Raw genomic sequence first — 24,118 nt, 5'->3', positions numbered from 1 at the left:
TGCAGATGGACCTGGAGCACACACTGGGAGAGAGGGCAGCACTGGGGAAAGCAGGAGCAGTGCTGTGGGGGGAGCGGAGGTTCGCTAAGTCAAAGATCAGATCCTAAAGACCTCAGTCTGTGCACGCACATCCACTATAATGTACATTTATTGCCATTATTACCATGACGGTGTATGCAGTTCAGTTTCTATTAGATTATCTTTTTGTATTTGTAAATGAACCTTTCTCTCCCTCTCGTCAGTGTGTGATACTGACGGACTACATTCATTCTGAACTGGGAGAGTACATCAGCACCCTGAAGAGAGGGGTGCAGCGAAGAGCGATACCATGGCAACGATTGCTGTGCCAGACAGGACCCATACTCTGACCACATGATCCTCCTTTCTGGCCCCTTCTCTAACTTCCTCTTTGACCCGTGTCATGACCTCTGTCGCCTTCTCGCTAACTTCCTGTGCCAGTGCTATCAGGACTGGGCAGGTGAGGAGTGTCAGGAAAGGATAGCCTCGATCACTAATACTTAGGTGAGGAGTGTCAGGAAAGGATAGCCTCTATCACCAATATATAATATAATAATACCTCTTGTTTATTTAGTTGTTGTACAATGGCCTCATTGCAATTCCAAATCAAATTGAGAACAGTGGCAGTGCAGTTGTGTGAGTACATTCATTGTCAGTTCAAGAGTGTGGTTCCTATAGATGCTATAAAGTGTTCAGAACCCTGCATTTATACTGTATGAGTCTCTTCTTTGTGTTATATGTCTACCAAATCAAACATATAAATATCCAGTATAAGGAAACATTCTCTGTGGGTTTTATAACACCTGGGCTCTGCTCATATGGGAGTAGGGGCTAGGAGTTGTTTATGGATGGGCCCAAGTTCCAATACCATGTGCAGGGAAGGGATTTGACTTGATATTGGTGTAACAGTCTCATTGTCCATGGGGCCTGTAGGACAGGTCCCTCAGGGGCCAGGGGGTGAAGGGTGTTCCTTTCAGTGACCTCTCCTTTCAGTGACCTCTGACCTCTGCTCCTCAGAGTCCTCCTGTGATGGCTGAGAGGTTATGGCACAGCGCCTGCAGCTCCTGGATGAGTTGAGAGATCTCTAGGGCTGCAGCCTGTCTCTCCGTCACTGCCTTAGTTAGGGACCGGAGAGTGCTGCCCTGCTGCACTGGAGGGGGGAACGCAGAAACAGTCATACAAAGGGACACCAAGGCAAAACGTGCAGGCACCGTTGGATTGAGAAAGAGCAAATTAATAGCTTTACCTAAGAAATAGAAGATAAGAAGTAGCATCAATAGCATCAGTGCTATCACGGTGTATCGAAACGAGGTGGGCGTCAACAGGTCTCGGAACGTCCTCTGCCATAGACTTGTCATTGGATGCCCCGTCTGACAGACCACCGGTCTGTCCCTGAGATGGGGGTTCCCATTGGTGGAGGGAGCAGGAGGAAGAGGAGGTCGTCTGCTGCCTGAAGAGACCATAGAGACAGTGGAGATTATAGCGACTATAACCAATGGGGAACAATGAGCAGCACATTTCAGTGGTGCCTTTGGATGCAAGTCTATAAATGCAATGTCTAGTACCTTTGTGGTTGTATTCTGGGTGGGTTCGGTGTAGGTCGTTGATGGACTCCACGGAATGTAGCTCGATCTCAGTTAGGTCCCGATCACTGATCCGGGTAAAAAATACTGGAGTGGTAGGGGATGATACTGAAGTGATAGGGGATGGAGGGGGTTTTGCCATTTCCCCTTGAGGGAAGGAGGAAGAGAGAGAGAAGAGGGCGACAAAATTGAACCCACATGGCCTGTCATGGACACCAGATTTCTAAATGTTACTGCTGAAAATCTATATAAAACTGTTATCTGAAACGTGGAATTTGGACTCAGGGCTAAGACCAGTGGAGAGTTGATTGAGAACAGGCCTTTTGTCCGGCTGCGATTTTCTCCCCCACGTCAAGCCAAAATAAGAAGCCATTTTAGCCATGCAGCCTAGTTGATATCAGAACAAATGTACTGTACAACAATGCTATAAGCACACTAAGCTGCTACATATTGGCATGATGGCATTGATAGGCAGGCACTATTATTTTGATGATGTAAGGGACACATGAAATACTTTCACACACACAAAAACACATGGATGATTCATCAAACCAAGCATTTCTACCCCTTTTCCTATTCTGGTATCCGGGCTTCACCCAAAAACTTTCGGGACACAATATCCACACAATCAATCAAGTGTCCAGCTAGTGCCATCCACCAAAATCAGCCACCTTGCGTTCTTCCCTCTCTCTGTTCTTACCTTCTGTTAATGATGATACAGAAGAAAGATACTGAATTCACATGTCTCTGAGTGTGTCTCCACAAGAACAGAAAGCTGCTTTCAATACGTTCCCGATACGTGTCGACAACAAATGATGGAAAAGGTGAGGTGAACGCAGGACCATAATACACACAAACAGAATATTCATCCACCACGGTATTAGCCTTCTGAATAGAGTCCAGGTTGAAATACTGCCTCGTCACACGGAAGTGAGTCCAGTCCCAGTGTTTTGAGTCTGTGTCTTGTGACCCCGAACCCTGCCCTGTTCCCTGCTGCTAGCCCCTACCCTAACAGCTTCGACCCTAAAATAGAAGCTGGAACTAAGGTGGTATTAATAGCTGCTACTGGGCCATAGGATCATTCCATTATCCAGCAGGGGCAGAGGAGACACAGTAAGCAACAGAACCCAGAGCAAAGTGAAAGGTCCCCGAATAGACTGCTTTTTAGTGTGTTAATATGTTATTCATATGCAATTCAACAAGTGATCCAATGACAGTGTAAAGCTAACAGTTTATCTATTCAATGTGAGACACATCAGGCTATATTGAAGTGGATGAGGAGACACAATATAGTGTAACACATTGCTACTGCTTGAGAGGTAGGCTACTGTACCATCACCCCAGATCCAGAAATGTTACAGTTTTAAGCAAGTTTGCTGCAATTCTACACATTTTGCCATGCAGAGATAATATTTAGCAATTTCATAACACATTTGATGCAATTCTAATCATTTTGCCATGGGGTGTAAAAAGATGTTTGTAGTTTAATGTGAGAGCTGAGTGAGACTGACAAACATGATCAATGGGAGCCTCTCTGCTGGCTGCTAGAGTAACTACCAATCACATTTTGTTTTGCTGACATATGGCTGATTGCCTGACTATCAGTCACGGACATAACAAGAGAAAAACTGTTGATGCGGAACCCAATTTTGAAATTCCCCTCGGCCACTAGTTGCCCTTCCCTGGGCTACAGTACCTTATGCGAGACTTCAGTGTAGGCCTACTATCTGTGCCATGGAAGTCCAGACCTCCTGACAGAGATGGTTGTGTTTTGAAAGTGTCCTGACAGTAGGCGTATTCACGTTTTTAAAAATAGGCAAAGACAGTAAGACAGAGCTTGTGTGAAAATGTTGTTATAACGTCATCATTCCCTATACAATCATAAATTATTACAATATGCATACTATTTATGTATAGAAAGAAAGAGAAGTGTAGAAACAAATCATGTACGATCTTTCTTTGTTCATGCCAGCAACATTTTAGTGTTGATACACAATCCCAGCCTGTGTAGTGTTTTTCCTCCAAATGTTTGAAGAATGTGTAACTTAATCAACTACATTTCCCAAAATTCCTTGGTCTGACCATGGTCGCTGTTTTATCGAGAAAGCAGAATTCCGAGTACGGAGTCGAAAGAGTTGGCGACGGCGACGTGTTTATGGAAAGTGTTTTCGTCTGCAATGAAGATACGATGTGGGCTCGGATGCTGTCTGGCGGCCGCGGGTTCGGATTCGGTTTCCGAGACCCGAGGGAGTGTCTACAGAGCGCTGGACTCGGATTAGCCGCGAGGCAGGAGAGGCATGCTTCAAATTCAGAGGTACTGTTCCATCAACCTGCAGGGCAAATGTATGCAGCTCACTAAAAGCCACCCAAAACGTAACAATTCTAAAATATTTGTATATGCAGTTGGCCTTGTGCTTGGAAATATTGTATATTCATTTGAACCTACTTTTGGATTATTTTTTCATATACAGTTGAAGTCGGAAGTTTACATACACTTTAGCCAAATACATTTAAACTCAGTTTTTTCACAATTCCTGACATGTAATCCTAGTAAAAAATTCCCTGTTTTAGGTCAGTTAGGATCACCACTTTATTTTAAGAATGTGAAATGTCAGAATAACAGTAGAGAGTGATTTATTTCAACTTGTATTTATTTAATCACATTCCCAGTGGATCAGAAGTTTACATACACTCAATTAGTATTTGGTAGCATTGCCTTTAAAAATGGTTTAACTTGGGTCAAACGTTTTGGGCAGCCTTCCACAAGCTGCCCACAATAATTTGGGTGAATTTTGGCCCATTCCTTTTGACAGAACTGGTGAAACTGAATCAGGTTTGTAAGGCCTCCTTGCTCACACACACTTTTACAGTTCTGCTCACACATTTTCTATAGGATTGATGTCAGGGCTTTGTGATGCCCAATCCAATACCTTGACTCTGCTGTCCTTAAGCCATTTTGCCACAACTTTGGAAGTATACTTGGGGTCATTGTCCATTTGGAAGACCAATTTGCGACCAAGCTTTAACTTCCTGACTGATGTCTTGAGATTGCTTCAATATATCCACATAATTTTCCTGCCTCATGATGCCATCTATTTTGTGAAGTGCACCAGTCCCTCCTGTAGCAAAGCACCCCTACAACATGATGCTGCCACCCCCGTGCTTCACGTTTGGGATGGTGTTCTTCGGTTTGCAAGCCTCCCCCTTTTTCCTCCAAACATAACAATGGTCATTATGGCCAAACAGTTCTATTTTTGTTTCATCAGACCAGAGGACACTTCTCCAAAAAGTACGATCTTTGTCCCCATGTGCAGTTGCAAACCGTAGTCTGTCTTTTTTTATGGCTGTTTTGGAGCAGTGGCTTCTTCCTTGCTGAGCGGCCTTTCAGGTTATGTCGATATAGGACTCGTTTTGCTGTGGATATAGATACTTTTGTACCTGTTTCCTCCAGCATCTTCACAAAGTCCTTTGCTGTTTTTCTGGGATTGATTTGCACTTTTTGCACCAAAGAACGTTCCTTCCTGAGCGGTATGACGGCTGCGTGGTCCCATGGTGTTTATACTTGCGTACTATTGTTTGTACAGATGAACGTGGTACCTTCAGGTGTTTGGAAATTTCTCCCAAGGATGAACCAGACTTGTGGATGTCTACAATGTTTTTCCTGAGATCTTGGCTGATTTCTTTTGATTTTCCCATGATGTCAAGCAAAGAGGCACTGAGTTTGAAGGTAGGCCTTGAAATACATCCACAGGAAACCTCCAATTGACTCAAATGATGTCAATTAGCCTATCAGAAGCTTTTCCAAGCTGTTTAATGGCACATTCAACTTAGTGTATGTAAACTTCTGACCCACTGGAATTGTGATACAGTGAATTATAAGTGAAATAATCTGTCTTTGAACAACTGTTGGAAGAATTACTTGTGTCATGCACAGTCCTAACCGACTTGCCAAAACTATAGTTTATGACATCAACTGACTTCAACTGTATAAGATTTCGATATATTTTATTATCAAACCTTGATTTTGTTCTTATTTTGATGCATAAACCATATGACAGAACAGTGATCATGTTTTTCATGCTCCAGGTTTTTTCCCCCTCTTCTTTGTGACACACTTGGTCATGCAAGTCAAATCTACATCTGTCCCAGCGGAATGCCTCCACACCTGCGCCGATGCCCTCACTTGACAGGCTGCTACCGATGTGGATTTTAATTAAAAGCATGAGAGTAGGGGATTATTGATAGCCCCGCCTCAGAACCATTATCTCGAGAACTAATCTATTTGAATGAACAATCCATTCCATTCATAGTCCCGGTTCTCAGTTCTCGTGAGATTTCATTTCATCATTTACGCTGCTGGAGATTTACTGCCACATGTTAATAGAATGTAATGTCTTTCTCCAAGGCTAGACTAGTCCACTGCACAGTCACAGGGTCCTTCTCAGAAATCTTCCTTCGATTAATAGTATCCCCGTGGAAAAACGAGGGGTTGAGAACTAATCCGTTTTAAGAGTGGCATGTTATATTTAGTTTAGACCTTGTTTACACCTCTCACTGCTATTTACCATTGTAAAGAATGTATGTAGGACTGTCGTTCCACTCTCTATCGTAAATTAAGAAGAGTAGGTAGGTAGGCATCCGGGAACACTGAACACATCGTACCTATCAAGCACTCGCCAGCACCGCTCCATCTTCGACGTCTAGCCACGTGTTACAGGCGAGAGGGATTTCACTATGCAGATTTGGGAACTGTCAGATATCCGGCAGTCATTGTATTGGCTATAGCGTCCATTTTGTGTCTCTCTATCAGAGCAAAGTCCATGGGGGAGAGACCGAGGGAAATTCATGGAGTCTATGATTGTTGGAGACGTAGCAGAGCTGACGGACAACCAGGTGAGAAAAATGTCTGAAAGCCAAGGCACACACGTGCGTGCATGCCCACACACAGACACAAGCACACATAACACACACACACACACACTCCTCCCACTTTTTTTAAATCTCAAGGGCACGCTCCCCTTCACCAATGACAAGGGAGGAATGAATGATGATCTCATCGTCACCAAGACAGACCAAGGCTACCTCTACGTGGTGTCCAACGCTGGCTGTGCAGACAAGGACTCCGCCAACATGAAGGTCAGTAGTCTGCAGACATCAAAGTTTTGGATGGATTTGTAATGCTTTGATAATATGTCATGTGTTTAGTTTATCTGAGACTTTCTGTGCTTGCTGTAAGCTAGACTGGCAGAGTTTAAAGCAGCTGGCCATGGTGTGGATCTGGAGTTTCTGGAGTAATGTTTGATTGCCGTTCAAGGGAAGTTCTCTTATGGCAACGGTTCTACTCGATATGTTTATATCGGAAGGTTCCACAACGTTGTGCCCTCCTGAACATGGCCCTGCGTTAAAGTAGTGTTTGACCTGAGTCGTATTCATTAGGCACCAAATGGAAGAAAACAGACTGAAACAGGGAGCGAGTAACTGATATTGTCCAATAAGAAACACTTGTTTTTGTTTTCCAATTGAAAAACATTTGGCTACAGTGTGCACTAATGAATACAACCCTGTACATGTCCTCCTCAGGTCCCTCCATGACCCAGGTGCTCCAGTCGGGTCTGACAGATGACCTCAGCAAGCTGACCTTCATGACCAGCACCTTGGCCACAGTGTTTGGGATCCAGGGCTGCAGGCTGACCTGCTGTAGTTCCCCCGGAGAGGATGGAGTGGAGGTGTCTCTTTCACTCGTTTCTGGTACTTCAGTAGAGGTGGATGTTCTTGTGTGCATTTCCTTTGTCTGAAAGCAGTAGGCCTTTGTAAACAAGAATGTGTTTATTTCCCTGTGAAGCAACCTGTCAAGTATTAGACATTTCCTCCTGCTCAGATCTCAGTGCCTAAGTCTGGCGTGGTGGCCGTGACTGAGCACCTGTTGGCCAACAGTGAGGTCAAGCTGGCCGGACTGGGGGCGCGAGACAGTCTGCGGCTGGAAGCAGGCCTCTGTCTCTATGGCAACGACATTGATGAGTCTACTACCCCTGTGGAGGCAACCCTGTTGTGGACTATAGGTGACTCCTCAAAATTATACACTCCCCTATAGAGCAGTATTGGTGTGTGTGTGTGTACGTTTGTGTCTCTGTTTGTGCTAATTGGGTTTAATTTTTAAAATTTTTACCAGGCAAGTCAGTTAAGAACAAATTCTTATTTTCAATGACGGCCTAGGAACAGTGGGTTAACTGCCTGTTCAGGGACAGAAAGACAGATTTGTACCTTGTCCGCTCGGGGATTCAAACTTGCAACCTTTCGGTTACTAGTCCAACGCTCTAACCACTAGGCTACCCTGCCGCCTGGTTGCTTGATGGACTTGCAGGAAAGCGACGGCGTCAGGCGAAGGATTTCCCCAGTGCGGAGATCATTCTCCCCCAGATAAAGGCGAAGACAGCGAGGAAGCGTGTGGGTCTGGTGTCCTCGGGACCCCCTGTCAGACAGCACACCCCCATCCTCAGGGTCAGTTAGAGCATCTCTACTAGCTATGACAAAATACAAGAACAATCTATGTATTTTCACTGTGGTGAGGTTTGAATAATCATATGTAAAAATGTTATCATACCTACTTAGGATCAGGATGCCATGCCTGATTATTTCAGTTATCTTTCAGTGGGCCTACACTGTCGTGTTATTTAGGCCCAACTGGCCCACTGTTCCGTTGAAATGCAGCTGTGTGTGGATTGCTTTTGAGATTAGATTCAACTTTCATTTCATCAGTTTTTTTTTCTTCAGGTGAGGTCACCAGTGGTTGCCCCTCCCCCTGCCTGAAGCAGAACATTGCCATGGGTTACGTGGATGCACCATACGCCAAGAATGGAACTCCCATTCAGGTGGAGGTGAGGAAGAAGCCGGTGGTCACCAAGAAGCCCTTTATGCCTACGAACTACTACTCTGGCCAGTAGATCTGTCTCTCAATGGACACCCAGTTTATGCGATCAGCCTGCATGCCAGTGGACAGTGACCTGACCAGACATACCTTCTCCCACCAGAGATCAGTTTATCAGAGCAATTCTGCCCCCTTGTGTTTACCTCGAGCATTGACACTCAAAGCTGAAGGACGGCGAGGCTTCTTTAGCAACAGAAAACGGGTTATGTGTGTGTGTGTGTGTGTGTGTGGCCTCGCCTGCAGCCACAGCTCAACACAACTATAAACACAGCTGAACCCTTGATGATGAGGCTTTTCACTCCTGTTATCTGAAGCGTGTTAATGGTCCTCAGACCACAGTGAGTTGTATGAATGAGCCATACGGTTGGGAGGACAGGACAGGGAAATCGCTGACTGGTCCTCAAAAGCAGTGTAACGTGCTACGTAAACCAAGAGACAAAGCAGGATGTCGCTTGAACAGGATTAGTGTGCAAAACTTATTTTCTCCTTTCTAATACCAATTAGACGTTGAATTTTTAAAAAACGTGCATTTTGCAGGCTTCGTGACCCAATGACGTGTGTGTTACATAAATGTTCACTAATTACTAACCTAATACTATATATCAACAGGACCAAACTCTCCATATGATTCCAAATTGTGATATTATATGTCATTAGGCTTGTACAATGATCTTAGTTCCCAACAACATTCCCAACAAAGTGAAACTTAACAATACAAAACACGGTGTGTAGTGGAGGCTAAGTGCAGCTCATCCCCTTTTTTTTTTAATTCAACAAATGACCCACCTTTTACGGAGAAATTTGTCGAAAGTATAGAGACCTTTACTTTTTTCACAGGGGACCTGGCGATCAGTTTTATACAACTATATATTTTTCTCCCACCACTACATCACTGATGATATGCGTTAACATGGACTATTGTAAAGTAACTTAGAGGTGTTCGGCGTCTCGCATCTCCCCTGTACGACTGAAATATTGTCTCACTGTTTTGGGATTGACGTGTGAATGCCTTCATTTTGTATAGCTAGGTAATTATGTCGTTTTTGTATCTAGCACCCTTTTATTTTCCTTGTCATATAGGGTGTAATTCACAATATAATACACATTTCCCTTCGTTGTGGAATGCCTCAATGGAGATTGATTAATGCACTGTGTTTTTGTCCATTTAACTGAGATTGTGTTGTTTATAAATTATTCTATAAATAATTAAACACGATAAAAGGCACAAAATAAACCAATGAATTAGTTTCAAACTGCTAGTGTTATTTCCGTTTCTCACCACACAAATCCTCAGACAGACAACCCAAACAGGTTGATTCGATGAATTCATGCTTTGGGCACTTGAGTGAGAATCATCCCATGACTACAATACCCAACTTCGCCTACAATATCTAAAAAGAGGTGGAGCATGTCCGGTCTGGAAAGCGGTTACTGAGGAGAAGATGGTGGAATTTGAAACAGTAATGTGCTCGATACTCTGTCCCAAACACTTTGACAAATATTTTCTATCTCAACCTGGCATTAGATATCGGCTACCCGGAGACAATCACAGATAATATATTCTGAAACATTGAAGAAAACGAGATTCATCGAGTTGTAAAGCTAACTCAATGATATTGTCTGCCGTGGTGGCTGAAGCGTGGTGCCACTGAAAACGCGACGTGGGTGTATTGTTAGTTTGGCTAGCCAAGTTTTGGCTATATTTGTTTTGGAAATCTGGTGTCATCGCACAAACTGAGAACTTGAATATCCTCTGGGATTGTGGTCAAAAGACTGACACCGGTGGTGCCCTGCTGACAATTGGAAGGGAAGTGGTGAAGAAACCTGACTGGCGACATGCCAAGGATTAAAAAAGGGAAACGTGGTTCAAACAAGTGTAAGCTAACTGCTAACCCTTTATTTTTTTAATTTTTATACCAACACACGATCATGTGTAGTAGAAGTAATATCTTCTATACTGGACAAAGTAAGATGGCATAGCTAGTTAGCTAAGTGTTGTGCAACTGCCAGAATTGATCTGCATATGGAACAAAGTTACTAGCTATTATAGTACTTCCTTATTGAATGTAAATTTCTTTGATACTAATACATTATAACGGCTATAAGACAAAACTGTATGCTATGCATTGTTTTATTTTTGTATTCCTAGCTAGCCAATTCATCTTGCCTTAGCTAACTTTGGTTTGTATAATTTACCACTTGATCATTCAAAGTGACATAGTGTAACATAACGTTAGTGACAGGTCTGCTCTAAAGCGAGACAAGCATGAACAGTAAAACGCTTGTCCCTGAGATTCTTTTTTAGCAGGGTTCGTGTCAGTCTCTGAAAATGTCTCATGTGAGGTCATTTGCCTGTGATGGGCCAACACGACTCGAGCCTGGTCCTTTGACCGCAATGCTGTCACATTTCACACGTTTAGATCGGAATGCGGGACATACAGTTACAATGATTGTGTGTGCGCTTTTCGTAATACCTATCGTGTGCCGACCACAGGTTTGTCAGCGCTTGTAGCAATATAACTAGCAGGGCGTTCTGCTCGCCGCCCCTGGTAAATTGTGGTTTGATGTGAGTAGTGCACATCACATGCTGACGCAACACATCTCCCGTGGACATTTCAATGGCGTACTCCTCACGTTTTCGTCTCCTTCTCAAAACCCATTGGAGGAGAAGATCAGAGGGGAGGGACCTCTGGCTTTCTCATCCAATGGATTTTGAGAAGGATATGACGAGGGGGAGAAGAGGAGCATGCCATTGGGTTCTTCTCTGTGTCGGATTGATGAAGCTGAAACTCAGTTTTGCCAGATGTACAGGTGGCCAAATGTCAGAAGTGTGTCAGAAACCTCCAAATTATGGATCATAATGAATTTATGCTCAACTAGAATGCATTAGCTAGCTATCTCCAAGTAAAATCCAGGTTTATCACAACCACAGACTAATCTCATAGTAGATTTTACACTTACACACAACTCTCCATATGACTACTAAAGATGGCAGAATTCATCAACTGTAGAAAATGTCCTGACGGGTTTACAGAGGAGACTGTCTGGGGGAAGCAAGCGATACATTTCTGAAAGCAACATGAGGTTTAGTCTCTGTCTAAAAGTCTCTTCCTCCACCCATGGCCAACTTGCTATCCATCCTCCCCTCTCCACCTGAACCCCTTTTACAGGCTCTCTCCGACATGAGGTTCTACAATTGCAGCTGTCAGCCAAGGGCCCCCTGTCTCTCAAAGGTAACACAGCAGAGCTCCAACCCTTTGGCCTGCTTCAAACCTTACTCCTCATTTGTCACCTGGACCCATTCTATGCCTATGGCCATCAATCAACTATTCCCGTTTGACCATCACATTCCAATACTTCCCCACCCACTTAACTCCTCTTTACCATTAGACGTCATTGTCACAATTAATATGGTCTTGCATGGCCCATGATGTTGCAGGTGTGATAGCTGCTTTCAAGCATTCCTAACCATAGCTGTGTTCAAATACCCATACTAACATAGTGTATATTACATACTTAATGGGTATATACAACATACTATATACTATTAGGTCATTTCAGTATACTGTAAACCATCGGTATCATTTCAGTTGAGCGTACTAGTGCTTCGCCTGTCTACCTGGAAGTTGATGCTGTTGCTTTGCAACCTCTTGCTAGCTTGTTAGCATAACAAATGTCTAGCTAGACATTTTATGATTTCGGGTGTGTTCGTAAATGCAATCTGGAGTGCCAGAGTGCGCTCTGGGCGTTTGTAAATCCAGAGCGTTGTCAGATTGTCCGTTCGTAAATTCAGAGTGTTTCGCTCTCTGACCGAGGAGTAGGGTTGATCCGAGCTTTCTGACCTCACAACAGCAGTCAAGCACCCAAGCTACCTGGCTAACGTTGGCTAGCTATTTCCAGACACAAATGAGAGAACAGAACTCACTCTGACCATTTTACTTGCCCTGGCAGAGCTGGCTAGACTGTTTGTTGTCCAGAGTGTTGGTGACCTTAACTGTGCTGCTGGCAACAATTTAATTACGCTTTTTTTTGCCAACATATATTCAATGGGTGTTGAGCGTTCGATAAATTCATCCGTTATTCTGCACTCTGGCACACTCAGACGAGAGTGCTCTGAAATCGAAGTGGATTGTTAATTCTGTCTATGTCCATTGAGAACGCACAATGACACTTAGCTAAGAATGACGCGAATAATCAACTCAATAAACGTTGGTTAGTTAGATTGTAATTAATATACTGCCTGGCTAGTTCAAAGTATTAGTAGTCAACTAACGTTAGGTAACTAGTTAACAACATACCGGTACATATTACTGCTATAATGCGATGTGGTTCATAAGGATAGCGTAGCTAACTAATTCTGCCAACAATGTGTAACGTAACTCATTTGAAAAGTCATTACTTTATTACATTTTCTTAACATTTGTCATAGTTAGTTAAAGTATATTTTCTGCCGTTTACTTCAAATCTGAGAATTGTGAAGCCATGCCCATTTGCTGAAGAAATGCATTATGGGCCCAAAAGCACAGAAATAGTGTCCACTTGCTTGTATACTTCATATTTTGGGCGAATTTAGAACGACATCCGGGAACTTTTGGCGTACTAACTATATCCGTACTATGACCAGTTGAGTACCACATACTCAATTTATGCCACAAATAGTGTGATTCATATGAGTATTTGTACACAGCTCTTGTCTTTTGGGAGTTGACTGCCATATGTTTTCCCCTACCTTACATCACCTCAGCTGGTCTCATGTCCCAGGATTCCCAGCATTCTCTCCCCCTCTGTCCTGCTAACGCTGTATCACCAGATGGATACTCCCAGCGCCACCCTCCCCTCTCCTGATTGTGATGCCATGTTAGCCAACTCACTGACCTCACTCTTCTCATAGAGGCTTCATTCAGAATGCTGCATGGCACTCTCTCAAAACCATAGCATTACCATTCGTCAGCTTTCCTATCGCATACACCCTGTGTTGTTTTGATGCTCTATGGTTCACGTTCTTTCCTCAGAGAAATCTGTTTGAAATTCCAGTCATGTTGTGATGTGCCAGAATCTGACTTAGGTTTTTAACCTTGAGCAGCTGGGAAATTGCTTATGAAAATCTGTGTTAAAGACCCGATTGGCCAAGACTAAGTCTATATGTGGGCACAGGAAGCCCATGCTGGTATGTGAGAGACAGTATATTCCCCAGTAAGGGGGGGGTGACGACAATGAGGTCCCGCCCTTTCCTCTCACTGGACGTCTGGAGAGAAGAGAAGCCCTGCCACTCAAGCGCCTCCCCTTGGCATGACTGAGGTGCACTGTAGACAGTTGTGGCAACATTGAGTGATCGCTATGGGCTGACACGTGCATGGTGTTTCGGAACACAGGCACGCACTCCCCCAGGGGGGTCAAGGTTGACCAGTAAGTCACGTGACTGATAAAGGCCCACTCAGGATCACTAGTAACAGAGTGGTGAGATGAGTGACACTTATTGAATTAAATCAATGGCAGTCATTGTAGAATAGAAACTAAATTAATGGACATGTTTTCTGGAAGCCATTGTTTATCTTTGGACTTCATAGTAAATGTGGTCATACTATGTATATTTTTTAATTAAGCCTTTATTTAACTAGGCAAGTCAGTTAAGAACAAATTGGCCTACCCCGGCCAAACCCTAACTCTGACGACGCTGGGCCAATTGTGTGCCACCCTATGGGACTCCCAATCAATTACGGTTGTGATACAGCATGGCATCGAACCAGGGTCTGTAGTGATGCCTCTTACACTGACATGTAGTGCCTTAGACCGCTGCACCACTTGGGAGCCCATATTACATACGCTTGGAGGTCATACTATTATACAAGCCTGAGGACACTACAATAATGTTGTATTGAACAGGAAGGGGATTGTATCGCTGGATTCCCTCCGTCCAGGTCTGTCAGCCCGGTGAACTTTCCTCCAGTAAAGCTCTCTCTGCTAGGGCAGGCCAGATGACTGGCTGGGCTAGTGGGACAGAGATATAGGTAGAAGTGTGGGGGGTTGGGCTGTGGGGGGGTCAGACTGGCCAGGACTGGGTTAGGCTCCCATGCTGGCTCAGGACTTTCTAATGTTGTCAGGATTACCGTGGGCCAGTCACATAGTCGTTGCAGTGAGTGGGATGGGGGTCAGGCAGGTCGTGTCAGTGTGACCCAGAGGGTCCTACCTCACTGTGGAACATGGAAACTATGGCGTCTACAGGGAACAGTACTGTAGTAAGAGGAAAGGTCATACCTGTGTCAGGGCCACTGAGGTCATGGATCTCATTGATATCCATAAAGCCCTCCATGGTAGACGAACTGTCAAATCAAGAGGGAAAAATACAAGTCAAATGTTATCCAATTGACCAGAAATACTGTTGATTTAATTGAATCACATGTACAAGTTGAAAGACTTGTGAGAGGTTGTCCTGAAGAGCTGGCCCTCACTTTGAATTAAGACAGGAAATCAACATTTGCCCAACAGTTGGTATCTGTAGTTTTAATAGTAGACAGTGCAGAACCAGTCAAATGTTAATGTTATGGAGACTATGGTGTTTCTGCCACCTGTCAGGTCAGGGCCACAGTCCGGAAGCTGTGCTAATGGCAGTGCCAGTCGATTCAAATCAAAGGTTATTCATTTATTGCATTCACAGATTTGCAGATGTTATCGCAGGTGCAGCGAAATCCTTGTGCGTCAAGCTCCAACAATGCAACAAATAAAACGCACATAATCCAGAAAAATTCTCTAAATGACCTAGGATGAGCCATGACTAGAATACAGTATATTATGTGTAGTATGTAACCATTTAAGTGAGCAGTGTTCTGTGACTGTATGTACATAGGGCAGGAGTCTCAAGGTTCAGGGCAGGATACTGGGCAGAGGGCTGCAAGTGTTGACTGCCTAACAGTCTGATGGTCTGGAGATGGAAGCTGCTTCTCAGTCACTCGGTCCCGTCTTTGATGCACCTCTGTCTCTGCCGTCTAGATGTTAGCGGGGTGAACAGGCCTTTGCTCGGTAGCTGAGGTCCTTTTGATCTTCTTGGAGGGCAGGCGGTGTGCCTCTGGTGACGCGTCGGGCTGACCGTGCCACCCTCTAGGGAGCCCTGCGGTTGCGGATGGTACGATTGCCGTACCAGGCGGTGACACACCCTGACGGGATGCTCTCGATTGTGCACCTGTAGAAGTTTGTGAGGGTCGTAAGGGCCCAAGCCAAGTCTTCAGCCTCCTGAGTTTGAAGAGGTACTGTTAGGCCGTCTTCGCCACACTGTGTGAAAGGCCCGTTTCAGGTTGTTAGTGATTAGCACACCGAGAAACTTGAAGCTTTTGACCCTCTTCTGCGGCCCCGTCGATTTGGATGGGGGCTTGATTTCTGCTGTAGTCCACAATCTTTAATTTGTGTTGAGGGTGAGGTTATTTTCTTTCCACCAGTCTGCCAGGGCTCTAATCTACTCCCTGTAGGCGGTCTCAACGTTGTTGGTAACCAGGCTGTTGTGTCGTTAGCAAACTTGATGATTTTGTTTGAGGAGTGCGTGGCCACGCGGTCATGGGTGAACAGGGTGTACAGGAGGGGGCTGAACACGCCACCCTGGTGGGGCCTCTGTTGGGGATCAGTGTGGTTGCCTACCTTCACCACTTGGTGTCAGGAAGTTCAGGACCCAGTTGAACAGGGAGGGGTTCTGACCCATTGGCCCTGAGCTTAGTGATGTGATTGGAGGGTACTGTGGTGTTGAAGGCTGAGTTATAGTCGATGAACAGCATTCGTAATAGGTATTTCTCTTGTCCAAGTGGGATGGCGATTTCATAAACTATGGTTCGGGAATCAAAGTGAGCCCTGGGCATGTTAGAGCTGGGTCACGAGTTATGGGAATACATCTATAATCACACAGTTATTTCTTAGTTTGGCCCTATGGAGGACGATTTGGGTCATGGGTTGACTGTTAGTTTCTCATTTGGGTATCAAGCTGAAAAAGTTTAAGAACCCCAGGTCTAGGGTGTAAGGAGGTGATATGGCCCCTAACTCGCCCCTCAAAGCACTTCATAGTGACAGACGTGAGTGGTGCGGGGCGATAGCCATTTAGTTCAGTTACCTTCGCTGTCATGGGCGCAGGAACAACGCGGCCAGCATTCCCAGTTTAGCTACGCGGATGTGCTCGTGTCAGCACCGTGGGCAGAATAGACCCTGCTCTCTATAAGGAGCGGTTCCTAGGATATCATTACTGACGGACACCAACAGCTGAGCCACTGACAGCGACATGGTTCACTTCGAGCTCACTCTTCTTCTCCTCCCCCTCCCGGTCCCCCTGTCCTGCTCTCACTTCCTCTCCTCTCTGTCCTCAATTCTTTCTCTTGTTCTCATAGGCGGGAGGAATGGGGTGAAGGGTGAGTCGGGTGCCAGTGATGATGAGCTGGCGTCTGACGTGCTCAGTCACTACAGCAGCGCCAGCGAGAGCGCCTCAGTAGTGGACGAGGCCACTGGTGGGTACACACACACACACACACACACACACACACACAGACAGAGAGGACAGCATCATTGCCTTGTGTATCTGGTCCACCGCAGGGGGAGGTGGTGAGCCAGTAGATGAACAGACTGCCCAGGAGGAGACAGAGGACAAGCTGAAACAATGCATAGATAACCTGATGGACAAAAGGTGCGTCTCACAGGTTTTAAAATGTTTTTACGGAAGGACTTATTGTACACATTCTTACTGCACAAAAAACGAAAGCCACCGATGCTGCTAGTACTTGACTAAATGGACAATAGGAACATGCGGTGCCTTCAGAAAGTATTCGAACCTCTTTTGACTTTTTCTGCGTTTTGTCATTAAAGCCTGAATTCGAAATTGATTTAATTTACATTGTTTGCCATTGGCCTACACACAATAATATCCCGTAATGTCAAAGTGGAATTATGTTTACAAATTAATAATAAAAAAATGTAATGTCTTGAGTCAATAAGCATTCAACCTCTTTGTTATGGCAAGCCTAAATAAGTTCAGGAGTAAAAATGTGCTTCAAGTCACATAAGTTGCATGGACTGTGTGCAATAATAGTGTTTAACATGAGTTTTGAATGACTACCTCATCTCTGTACCCCACACATACAATTATCTATAAGGTTCCTCAGTCGAGCAGTGAATTTCAAACATAGATTCAACAACAAAGAACAGGGAGGTTTTCCAATGCCCTGCAAAGAAGGGCACCTATTGGTAGATGGGTACAAGTCATTTTTAAATAAAAAAAGCAGACATTTGAGCCTGGTGAAGTGATTAATTACATTTTGAATGGTGTATCAATATCAAATAAAAGTGTATTTGTCACCTGCTCCGAATACAACCGGTGTAGACCTTACAGTGAAATGCTTACTTACAGGCTCTAACCAATAGTGCGAAAAAAATGCGAACAATGCAAATAGTCCGGCTAACCATTTGATTACCTGTTCGGGAGTCTTATGGCTTGGGGGTAAAAACAGTTGAGAAGCCTTTTTGTCCTAGATTTGGAACTCCGGTACCGCTTGCCATGCGGTAGTAGAGAGAACAGTCTATGACTGTCACTACAAAGACACAGGTGTCCTTCCTAACTCAGTTGCCGGAGAGGAACTGGAAGAAAATTGAGAGTGAAAAGAAGGAAGCTTGTACAGACTAAAAAATATTACAAAACATGCATCCTGTTTGCAATAAGACACTACAGTAAAACTGCAAAATATGTTGCACGGAAATGGACTTTGTCCTGAACATAAAGCATTATTTTTGGGGCTAACACAACACATCAGCATGGTGGTGGCTGCATGGGGTTATGGGTATGCTTGTCATTGGCAAGGACTAAGGAGGTTTTAGGATAAAAAGAAATGGAATGGAGCTAGGCACAGGCAAAATTCTAGAGGAAAACCTGGTTGTCTGTTGCTTTCCAACAGATGCCAGGAGACAAATTCACCTTTCCACAGGACAGTAATCTAAGACACAGGGCCAAATGTCAACTGGAGTTGTTTACCAAGACGACATTGAATATTTTTGAGTGGCCTAGTTAGTTTGGACTTAAATCTGCTTGAAAATCGATGGCAAGACCTGTCAGTCTAGCATGATCAACAAACAACTTGAGACCTTAAATAATTTTAAAGCTAATGTGCAAATATTGTACAATCCAGGTGTGCAAAGCTCTTAGATTTACCCAGAAAGACTCACAGCTATAATCACTGCCAAAGGTGATTCTAACATGTATTGACTCAATACTAATCTAATCAAGATATATTAGTGTTTTATTTTTCATGATATGTAGTTTTTTTTTTTTTATACAAATCTTCCAATGAGAGAGAGTTTTGTGTAAATCGTTGACAAACAATCTACACAAATCCCACTCTGTAAAAAGTCAAGTGCTGCGAATACTTCCAACAATGGTGTAAGAGTTGTCCTCTCGTAACGACAGCATTAGGCAGAGATGTGTAGCGACGTACTGACGTGGCCCTTCCTCCCATCCCGCTCAGTGCAAAGACGCGCCTGGCAGCCCTAGACTCTCTGGGAGGGGCCTTTTCCTCCAAGCTGCTCTATGACTTCCTGTTAGAGAGACGCCTCACCGTCAGCGACTGCCTGGAGAGGAGCCTGCGCAAGGGTGAGACGCCACAGCACTGTGTGTGGGTTGTGGTCTATGAATTACGGTGGTAAATATAGTCAAACGTACATCACGTTAGGTGGTGCTGGTCTGAGTAAAAACTTGAAAAGATGATTAGGACTTACACTTGCTCTACCATACCTTTTATTTGGCTTGAAATGTAACTATTTCTATCCTAAATGGACCCTCATCGAGTCTGAATTGAAGCTCTACGAATTCAGTTAATCTTCTGATTGACCAAGTCCCGCGATAGCCGGATTTCTCTTGTCGAGCTTGTAAAAAGGGATCTGACCCCTTTTCCGTCCCTCTACTCTGTTTCTGTCCCTTCTCTCCGTTCTTCTCTCTCAGGTGGTGGAGAGGAGCAGGCTGCTGCGGCCATCGTGTGTGCCCAGCTGTGTGTGCAGCTCGGCGGGGGGGACGAGGGTGAGGAGGGTTTCAAGATCCTCCGGCCCGTCCTCAGCGCCATCATGATTGACGGCTGTGCCAGTGTGGCCGCCCGCCAGAGCGTGAGTGTCACCGTTGGCCTTCGTCACACTCCTGTTGTCGACGGCAGTTTTTCCACTAAGAGTGCCTTCTTGTAAGTTGCCGTTTTTTAAAAAGCTGTTCATCCCTCTTCCTCTTGCAGTGTGCCCGAGCGCTGGGTATGTGCTGCTACGTTTCTGCTGCGGAAGACGGAGAGGTGAGATTCTCTAGAAATCCTTTTCATCCTATTTCTCTGTAGCTGGAAAAGAGATGTAGTATGAAAAATCAAGATCCAGAAATTGAGTCTGAACTCTCTCTCTCGCTTTTTCTCTGTCATAATACTTTCCTCTTTCCCTCTGTGGCAGGACTTGGTGAAATCCATGAGTCACCTGGAGAGTGTGTTCACCATGTCGTACCCCAACCGCGAGGGCACCCTGCCCACCCCCAATGCCGGTATCCCTGGGCTCCACGGCGCTGCCCTGCATGCCTGGGCCCTGCTCGTCACCCTCTGCCCCGCCTCCCGCCTCACTGTGCTGCTGGACCTGTGAGTGACACACACAGACCGACGGTGTCTCAAATGACACCCCCGTTCCCCATTTAGTGCCGTAGTGCTGTCCTGCATATTTGACTAAAGAAGTGCACTGCATGACCACGACATGGGGAATAGGGTGCCATTTGAGACACAACCAGGATCTGAATATATATATAACCTGCCACGTTGCTCATCTCACGTCCTCTGTCTCCTCTTGTGCTCAGACATCTACCCAAGCTACAGGCCTGCCTGGAGAGCAGCGACGTGAACTACAGGATAGCTGTGGGGGAGACCATAGCCTTGCTGGTTGAACTGGGAAGAGATCTAGACAGGGTATGTTTTGCCTAATGAACAACCCGGGGCTGTAAGGATCAAGCATCTGAGTAGAAGTGCTGATTTCTGATCAGTTTTGCTTTCTCGATCACAATGAATATGATTACATGGGAGGGGGGGTGGCTGATCTGAGATCAGCACCGACGTTCTCTAACACTTTGTGAATACAGGCCCTGGTTCTACTCGCTCGGCAGCTCAAACACAATATGCAGGCAATGTAGAGGAAGTGGGGGGAAATCCCCGCTGATCTTTGTTTTTCTGTGTAGGAATTTGAGTTTGAAGACAGCGACACGCTGTGCGAGTCCCTGAAGGGCCTGGCCACCGACGGCAACAAGCACCGTGCCAAGAACGACAGGAGGAAACAGCGCACCATATTCAGAGAGGTGCTACATTACATCGAGGTGAGGAACCACGAGTCGCCCTGAACCGGTGCAAGGTTCTAACGTTGCTCAAGGGTTTTTAAATCACACCAGGCCAGTCACTGTAACTGGAGACCGTTGGTCAGTCAGTGAGAGAAATATGTCATGTTGATTATTATTTTTTAATTATATTTTTGCCCGACGTCGTGCAGAACGAGGACTTCTCCGAGGAGAAGATCCGCTTTGGTGTGGAGGGCATCTACATCGACAGCTGGATGCGCAGGAGGGTCTACGACGCCTTCAAAGAGGTGCTGGAGTCTGGAGTGAGACACCATCTTCAGGTTTGAGCAAACATCTAGGTCTATAATTGTGTTTGTAGGATATAGTTGATATCTATGCTATAAAAAGACTATCTCTGCAACCAGCATGTTCTAATCAAATATTTCTGGAAGGTGTTTGATGCTTGCTTGCCTCTTATATATCCTTTGGAAATGGCTAGTTTTCAATGGTGTGCCTGGTCTTGTCTCTCTAGTTTAACCCGCTGGTGAGGGACATATTTGGCCTGGGACCCCCCCTGATACTGGACTCGTCTGTCAAATCCAGCAAGATCTCCCGTTTCGAGAAGGTGACCCCCATGGCCTATGACTGTCTCCAAACACACCTACCACCAGCACATAACCACTCGTCATGAAACCACGACCACTGACAAATACCCACTTAACCTGACACTTATCTGTTCAACAACCACATGGTGCATTTCATGTGAGATCTCTGCTGTCTAATTATACTGAACAAAAATATCAACTTAGAATGCAACAATTTCAAAGGTTTTACTGAGTTACAGTTCATATAAGGAAAATCAATCAATTGAAATTAGTTCATTAGGCTCTAATCTATGGATTTCACATGACTGGGCAGGGGTGCAGCCAAGTGGATGGGCCTTGGAGGGCATAGGCCCACGCACTTAACAGCCAGCCCACCCATTGGGGAGCCAGGCTTAGCAAATCAGAATGAGTTTTCCCCCACAAAATAGCTTTATTACAGACAGAAAAACTCCTTAGAAGCCCCCCATTGACGATCCACTACATGAAGAAGCCGAATGTGGAGGTCCTGGGCTGTTGTGGTTACACATGCTCTGCTGTTGTGAGGCCGGTTGGACATACTGCTAAATTCTCTAAAACGTTGGAGGAAGCTTATGGTAGAGAAATGAACATTCAATTATCTGGCACCAACTCTGGTGGACATTCCTGCAGTGAGCATGCCAATTGAAAAATATGTGGTGTTGTGACAAATCGGCATATTTTAAAGTGGCCTTTTATTGTCCCCAGCATAAGGTGCACCTGTGTAATGCCCATGCTGTTTTATCAGCTTCTTTATATGCCACACTGGTCAGGTAGAAAGATTATCTTGAGAAAGGCTCACTAACAGGGGTGTTAAAAAATATATATGTTTGCATAAAATTTGAGAGAAATAAGATTTTTGTGCGAATGGAACATGTCTGTGATTTTTTTATTTCAGCTCATGAAACATGGGACCAACACTTTACATGTTGTGTTTATTTTTGTTCAGTGTAAATGCATGTCGGTTAAACAAAAATGTACTGGTCCGTTTTGATTTAGCAGTACCATGAAATGTTATGAGTTTGCCTAGTCTTCACAGGACTGCCCTCCATATTGGCATTCTTTATTTTGAAGGGTATAAGTCTAACCTGTTTTTATTTTCCTCTCACAGCATCTGTTCAACTCCGCGGCATTCAAAGCCAGGACTAAACTAAGGAACAAAGTGAGGGACAAGAGAGCAGATGTGATGTGAGGAATTTATGAAAGTGCCGTAGCCATATAGGACGAGGACTGAGAAGAATACTGGGGTGAATTCATTGAAGCTAAAGGTCTGGAATGTTGGAGACCAATGTAATGAATAGAGCTGACATGATTTCCTAGTCAAAATGACAGACAATCCTATCTGTTCTACACAGTACATTTCTATAGTGAACCTTCTGTAACGTTGCATTGTCATCCTGCTCCCTACCCTTCGTCTCACAGGACCCAGTGGCTGCTGCCATACCAGGGACTTTGCAGACAGTGCAAACGTGTGTTTTTATTTTATTTAACACCTCAATAAAACTGACCTATGAGATGCCTGAAAATAAAACAAAAAGGTAGTTTATTGTACCTTTTTTTCTTTTTTTTTAATTAGTATTTTGGAAGAACATCTAAACCATTTTTGGTCATGTATTTTACTTTCTAATTTATTGAAAGTGGGAGAACAGTATGATTTTTAAAGTAAGTTATTTTTAGACTTCAAATATGGGAAGAGGACTAAGAGAATTATGGTGTAATTTTTCATGTATATTTTTATGCAGGTTGGTTGTGCATAATGCATATGTATATACAAATGCATATGTATGTATTCAAGGAGTGCATTGAAGAATGGAGATGTATTTTGACAAGCAATGCTATAATAACCCAAAGGGTTCGGCAAATTAATTGATTATGGATAAATTAAATGTAATAAACACTCACACCAAGACTATTTGTTGATTATTTTCCTTAAGTGGGTTTAAAAAATATATTTGAATGTTGACATTGTACTGCAGATACCAAAGGCAAGGCATGAAAAGGTACCAATTAAACTCAGCAAAAAAAGAAACGTACTATCACTGTCAACTGCGTTTATTTTCAGCAAATTTAACATGTGTAAATATTTGTATGAACATAAGATTCAGCAATTGAGACAAACTACAAGTTTCACATGTGACTGACAGAAATTGAATGTGTCCCTGAACAAAGGGGGTCAAAAGTAACAGTATCTGGTGTGGCCATCAACTGCATTTTACTGCAGTGCATCTCCTCATGGACTTTGCCAATTCTTGCTGTGGGATGTTACCCCACTCTTCCACCAAGGCACCTGCAAGTTCCCAGACATTTCTGGTGGGAATCGCCCTAGCCCTCACCCTCCAATCCAACAGGTCCCAGATGTGCTCAATGGGATTGAGATCCAGGCTCTTCGTTGGCCATGGCAGAACACTGACATTCCTGTCTTGCAGGAAATCATGCACAGAACGAGCAGTATGGTTGGTGGCATTGTCATGCTGGAGGGTCATGTCAGGATGAGCATGCAGGAAGGGTACCACATGAGGGAGGAGGAGGTCTTCCCTGTAACGCATGGTGTTGAGATTGCCTGCAATGATGACAAGCTCAGTCCGATGATGCTGTGACACACCATGACGGACCCTCCACCTCCAAATCAATCCCGGTCCAGAGTACAGGCCTCAGTGTAATGATCATTCCTTCGAAGATA

At 44.5% G+C, this 24,118-nt stretch overlaps 3 protein-coding genes across 10 annotated transcripts; 2 read left to right on the top strand and 1 right to left on the bottom strand.

Annotated features, from left to right (window-relative positions):
• Positions 1–561: 561 nt before the first annotated feature.
• si:dkey-20d21.12 (uncharacterized protein LOC556245 homolog) lies at positions 562–18,138 on the bottom strand. Of its 4 annotated transcripts, XM_065020626.1 has the most exons (5): positions 17,964–18,138; positions 14,782–14,846; positions 1,584–1,748; positions 1,265–1,468; positions 562–1,168 (listed from the first exon to the last, which is right to left on the bottom strand). In XM_065020626.1, the coding sequence occupies exons 2-5, from the start codon at positions 14,834–14,836 to the stop codon at positions 1,032–1,034; spliced, it is 561 nt and encodes a 186-aa protein (XP_064876698.1). In that variant the 5' UTR covers positions 14,837–14,846; positions 17,964–18,138; the 3' UTR covers positions 562–1,031. The 4 variants fall into 4 exon arrangements, 3 of the variants coding, with proteins under 3 accessions (XP_064876698.1, XP_064876699.1, XP_064876700.1); XR_010464367.1 differs by lacking the exons at positions 14,782–14,846; positions 17,964–18,138 and adding an exon at positions 2,302–3,564 and having other exon boundaries at positions 1,584–1,709; XM_065020627.1 differs by lacking the exon at positions 17,964–18,138 and having other exon boundaries at positions 14,782–14,862.
• On the top strand, positions 3,707–9,779 carry LOC115131963 (aminomethyltransferase, mitochondrial-like). Of its 4 annotated transcripts, XM_029664085.2 has the most exons (7): positions 3,709–3,915; positions 6,412–6,494; positions 6,609–6,737; positions 7,182–7,363; positions 7,480–7,660; positions 7,927–8,099; positions 8,373–9,779. In XM_029664085.2, the coding sequence occupies exons 4-7, from the start codon at positions 7,190–7,192 to the stop codon at positions 8,406–8,408; spliced, it is 564 nt and encodes a 187-aa protein (XP_029519945.1). In that variant the 5' UTR covers positions 3,709–3,915; positions 6,412–6,494; positions 6,609–6,737; positions 7,182–7,189; the 3' UTR covers positions 8,409–9,779. The 4 variants fall into 4 exon arrangements, with proteins under 4 accessions (XP_029519950.1, XP_029519949.1, XP_029519945.1 ...); XM_029664090.2 differs by having other exon boundaries at positions 3,707–3,915; positions 6,412–6,737; positions 7,182–7,349; XM_029664089.2 differs by having other exon boundaries at positions 3,707–3,915; positions 6,412–6,737; positions 7,963–8,099.
• On the top strand, positions 9,931–23,347 carry LOC115131962 (interferon-related developmental regulator 2-like). 2 transcript variants are annotated; one of them, XM_029664083.2, is made up of 13 exons: positions 9,931–10,402; positions 11,697–11,759; positions 16,887–17,003; positions 17,089–17,179; positions 19,008–19,132; positions 19,481–19,638; positions 19,758–19,811; positions 19,960–20,138; positions 20,351–20,459; positions 20,726–20,860; positions 21,031–21,159; positions 21,351–21,443; positions 22,550–23,347. In XM_029664083.2, exons 1-13 carry the CDS (start codon positions 10,363–10,365, stop codon positions 22,628–22,630), a joined length of 1,374 nt encoding a protein of 457 aa, XP_029519943.1. In that variant the 5' UTR covers positions 9,931–10,362; the 3' UTR covers positions 22,631–23,347. The 2 variants fall into 2 exon arrangements, with proteins under 2 accessions (XP_029519943.1, XP_029519944.1); XM_029664084.2 differs by lacking the exon at positions 11,697–11,759 and having other exon boundaries at positions 9,932–10,402.
• The last annotated feature ends 771 nt before the right edge of the window (positions 23,348–24,118 follow it).

The sequence above is a fragment of the Oncorhynchus nerka genome, linkage group LG7, assembly GCF_034236695.1.
Source record: "Oncorhynchus nerka isolate Pitt River linkage group LG7, Oner_Uvic_2.0, whole genome shotgun sequence".
NCBI classification, from domain to species: domain Eukaryota; kingdom Metazoa; phylum Chordata; class Actinopteri; order Salmoniformes; family Salmonidae; genus Oncorhynchus; species Oncorhynchus nerka.
Note: the sequence above shows the minus strand (reverse complement) of the source record. Positions and strands in the feature narration are given on the sequence as shown.